The sequence below is a fragment of the Aspergillus niger genome (genome assembly GCF_000002855.4).
Source record: "Aspergillus niger supercontig An04".
In the NCBI taxonomy this organism is placed as follows: Eukaryota; Fungi; Ascomycota; class Eurotiomycetes; order Eurotiales; family Aspergillaceae; genus Aspergillus; species Aspergillus niger.
Window position 1 is genome coordinate 1986884 of NT_166539.1, and position 14664 is coordinate 2001547.

The 14664-nt window shown below is 50.9% G+C and overlaps 9 protein-coding genes across 9 annotated transcripts; 6 read left to right on the top strand and 3 right to left on the bottom strand.

Moving 5' to 3' along the window:
- Positions 1-12: 12 nt before the first annotated feature.
- On the bottom strand, positions 13-2533 carry An04g08070 (uncharacterized protein; the record flags this gene model as incomplete). Its single annotated transcript, XM_001402128.3, has 3 exons — positions 13-70; positions 212-411; positions 464-2533. The coding sequence occupies 3 exons, from the start codon at positions 2531-2533 to the stop codon at positions 13-15; spliced, it is 2328 nt and encodes a 775-aa protein (XP_001402165.3).
- A 214-nt stretch (positions 2534-2747) lies between these two features.
- An04g08080 (uncharacterized protein) lies at positions 2748-4792 on the top strand (the record flags this gene model as incomplete). The annotated part of the gene is made up of 2 exons (XM_001402129.1): positions 2748-4648; positions 4696-4792. The coding sequence occupies 2 exons, from the start codon at positions 2748-2750 to the stop codon at positions 4790-4792; spliced, it is 1998 nt and encodes a 665-aa protein (XP_001402166.1).
- A 28-nt stretch (positions 4793-4820) lies between these two features.
- An04g08090 (uncharacterized protein) lies at positions 4821-5825 on the bottom strand (the record flags this gene model as incomplete). The annotated part of the gene is made up of 1 exon (XM_001402130.1): positions 4821-5825. One exon carries the CDS (start codon positions 5823-5825, stop codon positions 4821-4823), a length of 1005 nt encoding a protein of 334 aa, XP_001402167.1.
- A 183-nt stretch (positions 5826-6008) lies between these two features.
- On the bottom strand, positions 6009-6932 carry An04g08100 (uncharacterized protein; the record flags this gene model as incomplete). Its single annotated transcript, XM_001402131.1, has 1 exon — positions 6009-6932. The coding sequence occupies one exon, from the start codon at positions 6930-6932 to the stop codon at positions 6009-6011; it is 924 nt and encodes a 307-aa protein (XP_001402168.1).
- Positions 6933-7258: 326 nt separating this feature from the next.
- On the top strand, positions 7259-8211 carry An04g08110 (uncharacterized protein; the record flags this gene model as incomplete). The annotated part of the gene is made up of 2 exons (XM_001402132.3): positions 7259-7937; positions 8096-8211. The coding sequence occupies 2 exons, from the start codon at positions 7259-7261 to the stop codon at positions 8209-8211; spliced, it is 795 nt and encodes a 264-aa protein (XP_001402169.3).
- A 253-nt stretch (positions 8212-8464) lies between these two features.
- An04g08120 (uncharacterized protein) lies at positions 8465-9349 on the top strand (the record flags this gene model as incomplete). The annotated part of the gene is made up of 1 exon (XM_001402133.1): positions 8465-9349. One exon carries the CDS (start codon positions 8465-8467, stop codon positions 9347-9349), a length of 885 nt encoding a protein of 294 aa, XP_001402170.1.
- An 825-nt stretch (positions 9350-10174) lies between these two features.
- An04g08130 (hypothetical protein) lies at positions 10175-10765 on the top strand (the record flags this gene model as incomplete). Its single annotated transcript, XM_001402134.3, has 1 exon — positions 10175-10765. One exon carries the CDS (start codon positions 10175-10177, stop codon positions 10763-10765), a length of 591 nt encoding a protein of 196 aa, XP_001402171.1.
- A 604-nt stretch (positions 10766-11369) lies between these two features.
- Positions 11370-12565, top strand: An04g08140 (uncharacterized protein; the record flags this gene model as incomplete). The annotated part of the gene is made up of 4 exons (XM_059747692.1): positions 11370-11433; positions 11485-12016; positions 12316-12320; positions 12504-12565. The coding sequence occupies 4 exons, from the start codon at positions 11370-11372 to the stop codon at positions 12563-12565; spliced, it is 663 nt and encodes a 220-aa protein (XP_059603679.1).
- Positions 12566-13620: 1055 nt separating this feature from the next.
- An04g08150 (uncharacterized protein) lies at positions 13621-14156 on the top strand (the record flags this gene model as incomplete). Its single annotated transcript, XM_001402136.3, has 2 exons — positions 13621-13687; positions 13750-14156. The coding sequence occupies 2 exons, from the start codon at positions 13621-13623 to the stop codon at positions 14154-14156; spliced, it is 474 nt and encodes a 157-aa protein (XP_001402173.1).
- Positions 14157-14664: the final 508 nt, after the last annotated feature.

Below are 14664 nucleotides of genomic sequence, written 5' to 3' on the forward strand. Positions count from 1 at the left end.
GGAGAGGGAATTCTAGGTAGTAGTAGTGCGCATGAGGGTTGCTGTCTCATTTAGTATGAGGGTAATGGTGCTGGTGGTAGTAGTTTACTTCGCTATCGCAGATGACCGAATTGATTACCTTGAGTACTCCGTACTGATCATTCAATGCACTGAAGTAAACTAGTACCTCGCAAAGTCAAACAGAAATGGTATCAACATGCGAGACACATACTACCTGCTAAGTGTTGCATTAGTATACTCCCTCAATACCCCCCTCATCACATGCACCGGCGCCGGCCTCCTTGTAAACAGCTCATACTGCGCAATGCCCTGCTCCAACAACACCACCAGACCATCAACCACGACCCAGCCCATACTCGCTCGTTCATTCATACCAATTCTCAGCTTGGTCTGCGGCATTCCATACGCCACCTGTCCAGTTAGCACCTCTCATTAAAAAATCAGGGTATTTGAGAACACATACATCAATGAAAACACCCCCAGTCGTACTCCTCAACCACTGCTCCGGCACCTCCATCGTAATAGGGGACTTCAACTGCCCTCCAGCCGGCGCCGGCAAACACGCAACAATAATAGTCGGTTGACGAAAGCCCTCTGGCCAGGCGTCGTCACTCGATCGCAGAATCTCGATCTTCAGATGGGTATTATTCCTCTCAGCCCACCGGGTATAATAGTCAGCTAGCTTCTGCGCATTCGAAACAGTCCGGTTATAGATGCAGATCTGGCGGACGCCGAGCTGGTAGCATGCATAGATGGCTGCGCGGGCCATTCCGCCTGCGCCTATTACCAAGGCTGTGGTGCCGTGTCGGATGGCATTGGCGGGAGAGAGGTGTTTGTTGATGCAGTCGCGGATCCCGAGATAATCTGTGTTGTAGCCTTTAAGGACCTTGGAGGGGCTGTTGGTACTGCTATTTCGGTGCTCGATGACCACCGTGTTTACGGCGTGGATGTCCTGGGCATCTGGGCTGACTTCGTCTAGTAATGGGAGGACGTCCGTTTTGTATGGTAGTGTTACAGCTATTCCTCCATGCTCGGCGCTGTTTAGGAGTTTGTGGATGTCAGAGAAGTGATCGCTGCATAATATGTTGTAGGCGTGTGGTAGACCGCAGGCTGCGTAGGCTGCATTGTGCATTGCTGGTGAGAGACTGTTTTGGACTTTTTGGCCGAAGACGGTGAAGATTTGTTTCGGAAGCAGGTAGCAGGATGTAAGTGCTTGCTGGGCCGATGCGAGTGTGACCCCTGTGGGACTGTCCAGAAGAGATGGGAGGACCACTGGCGAGAGAATGGGATTTAGACATATAGATGCTCGTCCGAGTGGCCCACTATGGTATACGGTTATGGGAATGTCTGTTACCTCACCCAGCCGTTGCTGTAAAGTAAGATTCGTGAGATCCCCTGGGAAGCTGGGCTCTATAGTAACGCGAAAGGCATCGAACCCTTGCTCTTCTGAATTCTCCAGAAGAGAACGTATTTCAGGAAGGATACTCTGGTCCCTAGCCAAGGAGGTTGACTGATAGGTGGCAATGATCTTAGTGTGGCCTTTAGCCAACTTTAATCTGCTAAATTCGCAGCCGTCAACAGGACATGCCACAGCATCGGGTGCGAGTCGAAGCAGCATCTCCAAGAGCTCACCGCGTCTAGCATCTGACTGCGAAATCTCGATGAATATTGGAATCCGAGTATGCTTCCGGATCGTCGCCATGTGCTTGGCAATTCTTTCCAGGAATCGGGCATTGTAATTATCACCGACTCCCCCGTCAATCACAATAGTAACCGCGTCAGCGCCACTCTCCGATAGTTCCAGGTCCGGATTGCAGTCCAGCCAGGTTAGCGGCACCTGTAGCGCATATGTATGAGACGGTGAAAACGGGTCCGAAGAATAGAGCACATGATAAGCACGACCGAAGACCTGATGCAAGAACCTTAGGAACACTCGTTCAGCTTCCTTGAGTTTGATATACGCCGGGAGTGGGCGACCAGCATAGTCTGTCAACTTGTCTTCCTGTGTGTGATTGAAAAAGTCAAAGCTGGAGCATGACTGGAAGAACTCATTGCCCGCTTCAAAGATCCGGTTGAACTTGTCAGGGCTAGTGGTCATGATGAACTGTTGAAGATCCACCCTGTCGCGTCTGACATACACCACGGGATGGTTCTGTGCAAACTTCTTCAAAAGCACCTGCTGCTGGCGATTTGCCGACCATCCCACGCCCGAGATGGTAATTACACATCCTGTGGAGCATTTATCTAGCAGAGTGCGAGTCAATTTCAGCTCCAGCTCCCGGTATCGCGCGGGACCATTTTGTGCAATGTACTCCTGGGGAGATAAGTGCACCTCCTGACGAAATACAGCATCGAAATCAATAAATCTGCGCCGCAGGGCGACAGATGCTATAATACCTAGGGTCTTCTTTCCGGCACCGACGAACCCCACGAGCAACAGGGTGGCATCCGCATCGTATCGCCGACAAGGGATGGAGACAGAGCGGTCGCATGGCATCAAAGGAGAGCTGAGACCAGACATTGAGCCTGCCATGACAGAAATGCTCAGCTTCCAGCATCAAGTCATTGTCGGCTGCTCCAGTTGTGGCAAAGCAAGTGGACGAACCAGACAAGTCAATGTGAGACCGCCTAAATTCCTTGCCGATCACATGACCCAGACTGAAACTCAACTGCACCACCAGAGTATGCGCTTAGAAAAAGGAGAAAACGTCGGATAAATCCAGTAGCCGCGAATATCGGCATATGACATGCCTGAGTCTAGGTCATCCAAGCGTCAGCGCATCGGTCGCGCCTGTGATCAGTGTCGGCGTCGAAAGTCCAAATGCGACGGTGACCAGCCAGTCTGCGCTATTTGCCGCTCGGCGGGCAGGACCTGCACGTATGAAAACATCAGTCGACATCGGGGATTGCAATCAGGATATGTTCGCAGTTTAGAGGTGGCTTTGGGGCTTTTCCTCGAGCGGTTCCCTCGCGATGAGGATGCCTTGCGACGCTTCCTGCGCGACCCTCAGTGCAAGAAGCAGCTACCGGCAAGTGACTTGGCGGAGCGTGGGCGACAATCCAGGCTAGCCAAATACGTGTATCGAGTGCTGAATAGAGACTCACAGGACGAGTCGAGTAGCGAGCTTGAAGACGATACTGGTCTTGCACCACGGGGCTGCGACGTTGGTAACCATGGGGAAGAGGAAGGAGAGCGCACTGCCCAGGCAAGAAGTGCCCCTGGCGAGCGGATATCTCAGGTTGTCTCGGTGGAATATCTCAATCAGCCCATCCCAGATAATACCAATCAGCTTCTGCAGTTCTATTTTACCCATATCCACAGCTGGTTTCCTATCATCGAGCGCCGGGACGTCCTCCGCGTCATGCACACCCCTCCCGATGCGTCATGGTCGGCTCGAGACGCTGCCTGTCGTCTCGTGTTGTGGGCAATCGTCGCCTATTCATTGGCAACGGACGACACACTAGGCCGCGGCAGTCAGGTCGATCCAACACAAGTTGCTCAATCTATCAGATCGCAAGTCCTGAGGGACATTGACCGGCTGCAGCTTGGCCATCTTCAATCTCTGTTGATCATCACGCTTCTGTACTTGGGGGTGGGCCATCTGCGTCTGCCATGGGTACTGGTTGGCGAAGCCACCAGGATGCTCGAGATGCTTCCGGAATCTGCCAGGTGCGCTCGCTACCTACACATCCGGCATGGATGCATCTTGATCGACAATCTTACCTCGGCAATTCTGGAAAAAGCTCCCTGTGCCTCGCTTGATGACCTGCGACAGTGTGCCTTAGTGAGCGAGGACGATGTGGACGAATGGGAGCTGTGGTCTATGCTGCGACCTGACCAGGCTTCAGGAGGCAGTGTAGTCGCCAAAGGCCCCTTGCGAGCTCTAAGCACCCTCAACCTTATCCACGAAGTGATGCGATTCCTTAGTCGGATACTATATTATCCTTCTGGGACGCTCCCCATCCAGGAGCTTGTAGTGGAGCTACGGAACTTGCAAGCCCTTGTGACGGCCAGGCGGCCTTATCGCGGTCTTGAATTTGCGAGCCCTCCTCTCCTTACGTTACATCTAACCACGGCCTTCGTGGTATTTTCTCTCGCTCTGAAGCACAAGACGTTCGATCCGGCCATCAAGCCGCTGGCCATGACCAGCTTGCGTCTTACTCTTGAGATATTGGATGCATATACAGAAATCACTGGGATGGCGGGCTCGTCCCCGCTGCTTCGCTGCTTTTCCTTCCAGGCCTACCGGTGTCTACAGAGTGCTCCGAGCATGTCAGGGCCGGGAATGGAGCAGCTGAGCAGTCGACTGATCCATCATATGCAGCAGCTGAAGCGAAGCGGCGAGGGCGGTACTTCTTATGAGGCGCTACGTTTTACCTGGTTGCCCCTAGGGAATCACCTTGACTGGTCTTACTTACCAGTGCCACGACTCACTACTCAGCGGCCTTTGGTGCCTGAAGGCACTGTCTACGGTGGACCTGACTTGAACATGGGGAATATGCCAATATCAGACCAAGTAATGGCCATGCCCGGCTTGTCCTCTACTTCTGGTGGTGTTATGGATGTTGGAAATGAAAGACAGGCGCAGGAGACTGAAGACTTCGATGCTCTCTTTGAGGAGATGGTAGCATCTATTCCGCAAACTAGGTATGTTCGATATCCCGGACATCATGTTTTCTTACTAACAATAACAGAAACGAGCCCACATTTGCCGAGAATTTGGGTTTCTATGCAGGAAATTTAGATACAGACTTTCTGGCTCAGCTTCAACATGTCCCAGACAATAGTTGATTGCCAACATAGCTATCTATGAGCGTAATCATAGATCTAACTCCTTGGCCAACTGTTGCCAGGCCCGGATGCCTCGCTGGGAATGGCTCTGCGGCACGGTCGGATCCGGATCCGCCATGGTTCTGGAGAACAGTTCCATCGACACCCATCCTTCGAATCCAAGCTCCTTCAGGATTACCCGAGCTACCTCGAATACCGGGAGATACCCGCCCTTTTCCTGTTCATACAGGAACAATCTCGCGTTGCGGCTCCAGTTCATGCGTGCCGGCTGGCCGTCGACGTGGAACGGATGGCCGGGGACCAATGGCTGCTCCATCTTTTCTGCATCAACAACCTGAACATAAAAGACCTTATTCACGTCGATTGTCTTCACAAGGCGATCCAACGACTGGGCTAGCAATGCATCAGCATCAGGGACCGTCCCCGAGGGACTGGCGGGATCGGCCCACACCCGACCGGCGATGTTGAAGGTATCCAGACAGCATCCAAAATTCGGGCGATCGACCCGTTGGATGATTTCCCACATGGTGTCCCAGGTTGAGACATATGTTCCCCAGGCGAGACTCTCGTATGCGAAGCGAACTGGGGGCTCTTGCTGCAGGCCCAGATCGGCCACCTCGATCATGTCGGAGACAATGAGATCAAGATCTCCTGAGATGCCATCGGGCTGAAAGTTCGACGGGATCTGGATGATGTCGGTACCGAGAATCTTGATGATCTTGAACCAGGTATGAAGTTTGGCGATCTTTTGTTGGTGGACGTCTCGATCTAGCAGGCCTTCGTAGAACAGGAACGGCTGCAATCCAATCACTTCGAGGCCGTGTCGGTCACAAATATCCTTGGTTTCTCGGGCGGCAATTAGGAGATTCTCTTCTGTCGGTTCTCCCTTTTCTTTGGCGAGGTATTCTAGGTCTTCGTAGAAGATTTCCACCCCTTTGAAGCCGGCCTGGGCGATCTGGGAGAGCTTCTCGGGGAGAGAATGGACCCAGGCACGGCCCACGGACATGGACGCGATAGCAGGTTTGCAAGGCATGATAGATATAGAAAATGATAGTACACTAAATTGATATCTGAAAGTGTAGTGGAACCTTGGATGTGCATTTATATGCTCTCTGTCATACGTCAGGCCCGGCCCACACTGAGGTCATCGGCAATGTCCTCATCCGATTCCAGTCCTTCCCTGCAATCCATCCATTAACTATACTAGTCTTCTATTCTAGAAGTTGATACCCGGACTCTCCTCTGCAGCTTTCCGCAGCACAGACCACGCTCCATCCAGCGACAACTTCTGTCTCTCCTCTTCCCCGCACCAGAGCCGATACTGCTCCGGCATCTGATGTCCAATAACCTCCGTCCCCTCCACCGTAGCCCACCCCCGTGGTCGCGCCATCTTCAGAAACCTTGTCTGTCTCGGCTTGAAGCACATATCAAGCAACACCCCCTTAACAGGGGCATCCAAAAACGCCTCCACGATGCGATGCACCTCCTTCTCCTCCGCCGTCACCGGCTCCGCATCAGGAACTGTCCCAACCATATACCCCGGCGCCGCCTTCTCCAACAAACCCGCAACCTGCTCCACCCTCTCAACATGAACCATCTTCAACCCCTCCCCATACTCCTTCTCCGTTTCCTGCCTCAAAACCCTCACTTCCTCCTCATCCCGATTCACCACGTAGATAGGCGTACATCCCAGCTCCTCATACAGCGCATACACCGCCGCACGACATGCTCCCCCCGCGCCCACAATCACCGCGGCCTTACCCCTCCCTTTCTCCTCCGGGTCAGCAGAAAGCAAACACCCTTTGATACCGCGCCAGTCGGTGTTCGTTCCGCGCAGCGAGCCATCTTCTGCGCGATAGACGTTATTGCACGCTTGGAGGCGCACAGCGTACTCGTCTAGCCCGTCGAGATGTTCCATGATGGTGCGTTTGTAGGGCATGGTTACCACCCCGCCGGCGAAGGTAGGCTGGCGGAAGAGAGCCACGGCGTCTTCGACGGTCGGGCATTCTTGTGCGATGAAGGTCCACGGGTAGCCCATGCTTTGGAAGGCGTAGTTATGCATTGGGGGAGCGATGGAGTGGGTTACGCCAATGCCAACAAGGTAGGCGAAGCGGCGGGGGTCGTCGGTAGTAGAGGACATTGTGTTGCCGTGGTTGGCGTGATTGTGTCTGGTTTGTTTGGATAATATAGAAGCTGAGATAGAATATGATGATTGCTTGCACATAATATAATACCTAGAATGTCCATCGGCAATGATCCTACCCGCCACGGATATCTTTTTGCCGAGCCCATGTTCTCCCCCGGCTCTTCCCCGCGGGGTATGCATGCCCTACTTACCATCCGCAGTATACTATAAAGTAAACTAACCCCCTTTACCCTCACTCAAACAATTATTCACTCACCACTTTTCCCAATTCCAGCCAAAGAATCACCTATATCCAAATCCGAATCTAAAGTAAAATCAAAATGCCCGACCTCCACTCCCTCCCTCCCAACTCCCGCCCCCTCCACGCCATCCGCAACAACGGTCCCCATCACCTCGCAATAGAGCGCTATCTCCTGCGCGAACTTGCCGAAGGCTGGCCGTGCTACCGCGACGCCTGCGAATGGGAGAACTTCCGATCGATCTTCCACCCGGAAGCGCACGTCTACACAACCTGGACGGGACTCACGCACCACGATGCATTCATCACAGCCTCGCAGGCGGGAATGGACAAGGGCGCGTTCATCATGCATCGCGTGCATGGCAGCACCACGGACATTAACCTCGAGGGAACGCGTGCCGTCACGAAGATGAAAGCTACTATTACGCAAAGATTCAGTGGGGTGGAGTGTGTGGGTGGGGGAACCTGTGAGGTGGACGCGGAGAGTGATTGTCGGTTTATCTTCTTCTGGGAGAAGGTTGGTGCAGAGTATGAGGAGTTGAAGGGCCAGTGGAGGGCCAGGTTCGTGAGACACTGGTATGAGAAGGATAAGTTGCTGCTTGTGACGCCGGATCGCGTGCCGGTGATTGATCATGAGAGATTGAAGGAGTATCCCGTGGGGTATCGGCATTTGGCGTATTTGCAGGAGGAGACGATGGGGGTCAAGGTGTTGAGGGATTTGCCGGGGCATAGGAGGGAGAAGGCCACGGGGAGTGTTAATGGTGAGAAGCATGATTTGTTGTATTGGCAGGCGAAGGAGTGGGTGGAGGGAGGGGATGTGAAGTGGGCTTGATGGAGGTTTACTAGTAGTATGTTTGTACGTTGGTGTATGTGTTGAATAGACTTTACTTGCTTATAAAGTGTCCTGTTTATTGAGTAGGTCAAGAGGGTACTGCATTCCATTGTACTGGTATAGGAAAGCAGGATAGCCAACATCTCCCACCGAAGTATTGCCATAAGAATACAGTGCAAAATCATGCACGTAGCGAGGTCTAAATTCATATCCGTACCATCACCCCCACTAAACCTACCTTCTGCCCCAGGATAAGTATACATCCATCCAACGACCCCATCCTTCGGCTCCCTCCCGATGATAAACTCATACCCTAGGCTATGAACATACCCGACACTCCACCACCACTCCACCACGACCAAGCCCTATATCAACCATCACAACCACATACAGTACCATAGCCAAGCACTATCCCACCATTCATCCGCCTTTGAATTACTCGTTAAAACACCGAAAATGACTCAACCCCTCAACTTCCACATCTTCGGCGGCTCCAACATCCGCGCCTCCTTATCCCCCACCATCCACAACGCCGCCTTCACCCACCACCATCTCTCGCACACCTACACCACCGCAGAATGCACCTCCTTATCAGAAATGTCCCATCTCATCACCTCTCCCTCCTTCGGGGGTGCCAGCATCACAATGCCCCATAAAATCGCCGCTTTCGACCACTGCACTGAAGTGAGCGATTCAGCGCGCGCCATTGGGGCCATCAATACCCTCGTTACTACTCGATCCCCACAAGCAAACAGCAAGGTAGTAGTAAAAGGCGACAATACAGACTGGTCCGGCCTCTACACACTCATCATCGACCATTTATCTAAAGAAGGTGTACATGCCGCAAAACCAACCGGCAAAGTAGGCCTCGTCATCGGGGCAGGCGGTGCCGCGAGAGCCGGAGTGTATGCGCTCTTACAGGCTCAGTTCTCGACGATTATTATTTGGAATCGGACTGTCGAGAAGGCGGAGAAGATTATTCAGGATTTTGATACCCTCAAGAGTGAGGGAATCGAGATGAGGGCTGTGGGGGATGTTACGGGGATTGGACCTGTGGATGTGGTTATTGGGACTATTCCTGGGGATGTTAAGGCGGAGGAGGACTTTGAAGGGCTGTTTCAGGGATCGAAGATGGGGTTGTGTGTGGAGATGGCGTATAAGCCGAAGGTTACACCCCTGATGAGGGTTGCGGAGAGGCGGGGTTGGGTGGTAAAGGATGGGTTGGAAGTGTTGTTGAGGCAGGGATTTGAGCAGTATCGCTTGTGGACGGGGTTGGAGGCTCCGGAGCTGGTGATGAGGGAGGCGATTGAGGAGAGGGATGGGGTGAGGTCTAAGGTTTGATTGGAACTCATGAGATTTTTTGTTGGTGTTGAGATGTGATGGGGTTCATTATGCTATAGAAGATCTTTATTTCTAGTCTACCGTATAATAATGTTTCTTTCATTGAAGAATCCCTGTACTTTGGTGCTTTTTTTTTTTTTTTTTTTCCATGCTCTTTGCTTTTCCGCCAGTGTTCATAGCTGCGGGGCAATCTGTGAGGGCAAAGATTACTTACAGGAGGGCACAACGCTAACTGGACGCCCTACTAGTGACAGTTCCCCACAGCTTTCATAAGAGCCATTTGACAGCTTGAGCGGAACTGCTGGCGCATGCTGGTTCTCCAGACGGTCGCCAGTGCCCGTGGCACCCAACCATGTCGGTTTCTGCGCATCCACGAGGCCCATCGTGATCCTGCTTTTCATACAGTAGATGCTCTCCGGCTTAAATTCTCTATAACCACAGTCTTTCTCGAAAGAATGGTATTCAGGAGATCCAGTTAAACGGGTTGCCCAATTTTCCGCCCCCAAGTCGGCCACCGAGCCCCAGCATTGCATCCCCAGGGAGATGGAACTACTGCGTCAGTCTCCATTATACGAACATGTGATGCCCATCAGCTTAATCTGACACCCTTGAACGATAGAACATCATGGTCTCTGTTACCCCACATAACCGGCCGAATATCACCTCATCTTCCAATCAGATGCACTGGAACTATCGGGTAGACTAGCGTGACTCACTAGTACAACACCCTATAAAAGACCCTTCAATGCAAAAGCCGCTACATGGCCGTTGCACAACCATCATCTCACCTTATACATACCTAATTTTCCTACTAAAGTATACATAATGATCTGTACATTAACCCCAATCAACCTCTACAACCCTTCGGAATATGCCACCCTCCAACACCAACGCCGCATCTGCGGCTGGGACTACAGCGACGAGAGCATACTGGCTTGGCGTGAGAAACAAGACGCTGACTTGAAAACATTCTTCTGGATTATCCTCCCGAGCAAGAGTGGTGACGAACCCATCCGCGCCGGCCACATCTCGCTCGACGCATACACATCTCCTCCCGACCCAGGACTTGCGCAAGCTGATCACTCAGTCTTGACCATTCAATCTTTCTTCATTCTGCCAGAATATCGGGCTGGAGGTGTCGGTCGTCGAGCTATGCAGTTGGTGGAGGAAATGGCGGTGAACGACCCCCGGTGTTCTACTGTTACTGTCAATGCATTGAGCAAAGAGTACCTTGAAAATGAGGAGAAGCGCGCATTCCTTAAATCGATGAACGCAGTACCGGAGTTTGCGGCGGTGTTGTGGTATGAGAGACTCGGATATGTGAGGTGGAAGACGGAGCCAAGATATCCGTATCAGTTGCCTCAGGGAGGAGATGGTATGTACGAGGCAGACTTTTTGAGGAAGAGGTTGCGGTAGGAGTTGCTGATGAAATGATTGTGTGGTGTTCTCTTGGTCGCCGGTATACTATTTTGGTGGTTGGTTTGTGGTGAAATAAATAGGGATAGACTTATCAGTGTGACAGGGGAACGGGATCGATGATTCAAAGTAGTGATGGACGAGGAAGGGAGACGTTGAGAGGCGGTCTATATACATTATCGTTCTGGAAGGAACACTATTGATGATCAGAGACAGAATAGGCATTAGCTGTCCCAAATGATATCATAACGCCCAATAGTGGTTGATCATTTGAACGAGCTGTCAATTGACAGCTGCCGTTACCCCATCTTAGGATCGATCTCACACTGAGGTTTCACAAATCGCGGGCAAAAGTAGTACAGGATGTGAATAATTGAGTACACATTGAACACTGTCTTTGTTGATTTAGACCTCATATCTCAGGTGTCACTTTCTCAGGCAGACTGACCATCACCATTCATCCTCGCCAGCAGTGACTCGGCGCGCAATAAAAGGGCCAGAGTTCCCAGCCTTTTTGCTACCACTCCTGCAGAAACCATCATCAAAGAGCTCAAGAACAGTTCAAAACCAAGCAGCGCAGGCAATTCTCTCACTCGCCGCCATCATGAAGCTTTCCGCCGTTCTCTGCATCCTCGCCGCCAGTATGGCCGCCGCGGCACCCTTGAACAGTACGTCTTGTCAAGCTCAATCGTGTTGTACAGATAACTGACATTTGCAAGACGCCGACGCCCAGTACCAGAACCAGCCCCAGAACAATAACAATAACAACAACAACAACAACCAGAACAACCGAAACCAAAATCAAAACCAAAACAATCGCCTTACCGCTGAGGAGCAGAAGTACCAAGTCAGCGACAATAACCACAAAATTGGACGTTCCGAGATCCTTTACCCGCGGGAATTTGGCTCTCCTTCCTCGGAGCCCGTCGCGCCTGGGTATTCTGAGTTAGGGTCTCCGAAGGTTTACGTCCCTGAGAACAATCTCCATGCGCCAAAGGCTCCCAAGGAGGACTACAAGTCTGAGGCCTATCAGTCTGAGGAGTACAAGACTGATGACATCAAGTCTAAGGGCTACCAGTCTGTGAGCTCGAAGCCTGAGGTCCACCAGTCTGTTGACTTCAAGCCTGAAGTCCCTAAGCCCGAGGCTCCCAAGCCACCTGCACACCCTGTGAATCACGTCCCGACTAAGCAACATGAATCCTTTTCTTACGATACTCATGAGTCCTACGAAAGTCAGACTACGGAGCAGCAGTAAGCCTTCACGGTCTTTCTTGGTATGTACACGCATGCTTGTTTCATTTCCCTCGCTATAGTAAATTATACTAATATCTTGGTAACAGAAGCAAAAGTTCGAATTTACTCTGACGGTCTTTACGAGCAAAACTTTGCGGAATCGCCTATCGAAGGGGAATTGGAAATTAGGATACTGGAGATACGGATAATTTTTCGGAGCATATAGATTGTGGGCTTACTCTCGGTCGGTTGAATTATTTATAATAGGAAGTAATTTTTAATGTGTTCATCTTTCATCTATTTTGCATTTCATCCAGCAATTGTATGTCTCTCGTGCTGCGCCCTTGCCACTGGTATGTTGTATTGGAATCAATAGTATCTTGAACGTTTCTGACTCCATTTCCAACAAATGTTCTTCTGCACGTCTTCTGCATTAATTTCCGGGCTATCTTGATTTGTTGTTAATACCTATATCGGGAACATATTTATTGGATAAATTGACTAGGTATTCCCGACCAATCACAGGATTCAAACAATATACTGATTATTGCTGTCTTCGACATCTAATTATTCCAATAAAAAGCAATACGTACTTTGAATTCATTCTACGAGACTACTTCGGTATGTGACACAATGCCAAGCACATTCAGCACAGAATACTACGGGTCACTATGTGCAGGCAACTATTTCCAATGTAAACTATTGAAAATCATTTGCATAAGCTGCTCTGGGCTCTCACGCAATCACTAATAGAACTTGCCTCATGCAGAACGATTCTTCTATATTCCTACTTGGCTAAGTGAAAACTGAGGGATCAGGTCGGCCATCTCTGTTTAGCCAGACTTGGCTAACGAGAATGTATTTTGCCTGATCCAATTTGCACATATTGCGGAACTAGTTGCTGCCTCTACTTTAAATATGAGATACGCCTACTATGCGCGTCCAGTTCAGCGAAAGCTCTTCTGCCTTTACAGGCATGTCATAGTGGTAAACTCGACGTGACAAATCCCGTATAGTTATTATTCTCGAAGCAGACAGCCCTGATCGTCAGGAGAAACAACACAGTTTCAGCCACAAAATCTATACCCTTCACATTGCGCGAACTGGTGGTGTCTTGAAGGCGGCGAAAGCCGGTTTCATCCCTTGCATTCCCATCTCGATCGGTAAACCTAAATAAGGAATCCCAACCAGCAATAGTAACACTTCTGCCAATAAAGGCAGCCAAACTCCGGGCCGAGATGACATATCAACGCCACAAATTACATATCCGATCCAACGGACAGAATCCGGGGGTAAGCGTTCGGGACCCTGCAGCCGTGGCGCATGCAATCCAATAATTGACACTAATACGCATATATGGCGACAACTATTGTTCGGAGTCATGGATGTGTCAGTGTTTGTGATATTCGGTGACAGGTTGAGTATGCCTTGTCGCTCTCACTAAGGACACATCTAGTGACTCGAAGGGTCTCACGAAAAGGTATAAAGAGGGCCTTGAACCCTCACCAACTCAACTTCTTCTCATCATCAGCATCAATCAAGCTTCTCTCCTCACAGCTCCTCAAGTCAAAAACCAGTCTTCAATCAACAAGCTCACGCTTCAAACAAACCAACTATTCAAAATGAAGGCCTCCGCTGTTCTCTCCCTCATCGCCCTTGCCGGCTTCACCATGGCTGCTCCTGTCATCGGTATGTGCAGTCGCTCATCTATTCCCATCTACCTAATCTACCCAATACTAAATATCTACCAGACAACGACCATCTCCCAGGCACTGGCCACATCGTCCACAAGCGTGGCGGCGGGCACGACGACAAGCACGACTGGAAGCACGAGGAGAAGCAGCCCGCTACCGTTCTCGCGGAAGTCAACCTGCCTGTTGCTGAGGTTGAGAAGCCCCAGCCGCAGCAGTGGCACAAGCCCGCTCCCAAGCCTCAGCCTGTCCCCGCCAAGACTAGCGAGTACTCCAAGGACGCTGGCAAGAAGTGGGGCAAGGAAGGTGGTGCTTCCGGCGAGGAAGACTACAAGAGCGTCCAGGACAACGAGTCCGCATCCTTCAGCAAGAGCTACGGCGAGACTACCGACCACAAGACGGGCCAGAACTGGGGTAAGGAGGGTGGCCAGGAGTGGGAGAAGGAGCAGGGCAAGTCCCAGCAGTAAACATTGACTGGTATGTATGCTCCTCATTTGTTGATATGGATTTGCTATAAACTAATGGTGGCACTCTCTAGCTTGAGTCGAACCCAGGTTCCGCACTGTACATACAGTTGCTGATGGCTTCGGGGTTGCACCGGGTCATAGTCTTGTGTGATTAATTGTACTGTTGTTGTTGCTGTCTTGTTGTTTTGCGGCTTCCTTGAACCTGTTGATAGTTTCAATGTCTCTCCTTGTGAATAGCCCAGGATGTTGAGTACTATACGTCTATAATTCGCTCATGGGGTTCTTGTGAAGTTTAATACAGATTGGGGTTTTCTCTGATATTATAACTAATTAGTAACTTCTCAACTGCATTCTTTCTGGTAAACATATCCTAAGCTACTCTTTTCCCTATCTCAGTCTTCAACTGCGCAGCATAATAACAAGTGCTCGAGTCAACCTTTGCAATCCCCCATCAGTGGCGGACAAATTCCCAGCAGAACAACTTGTATATGCGACGCATATTTGAGGG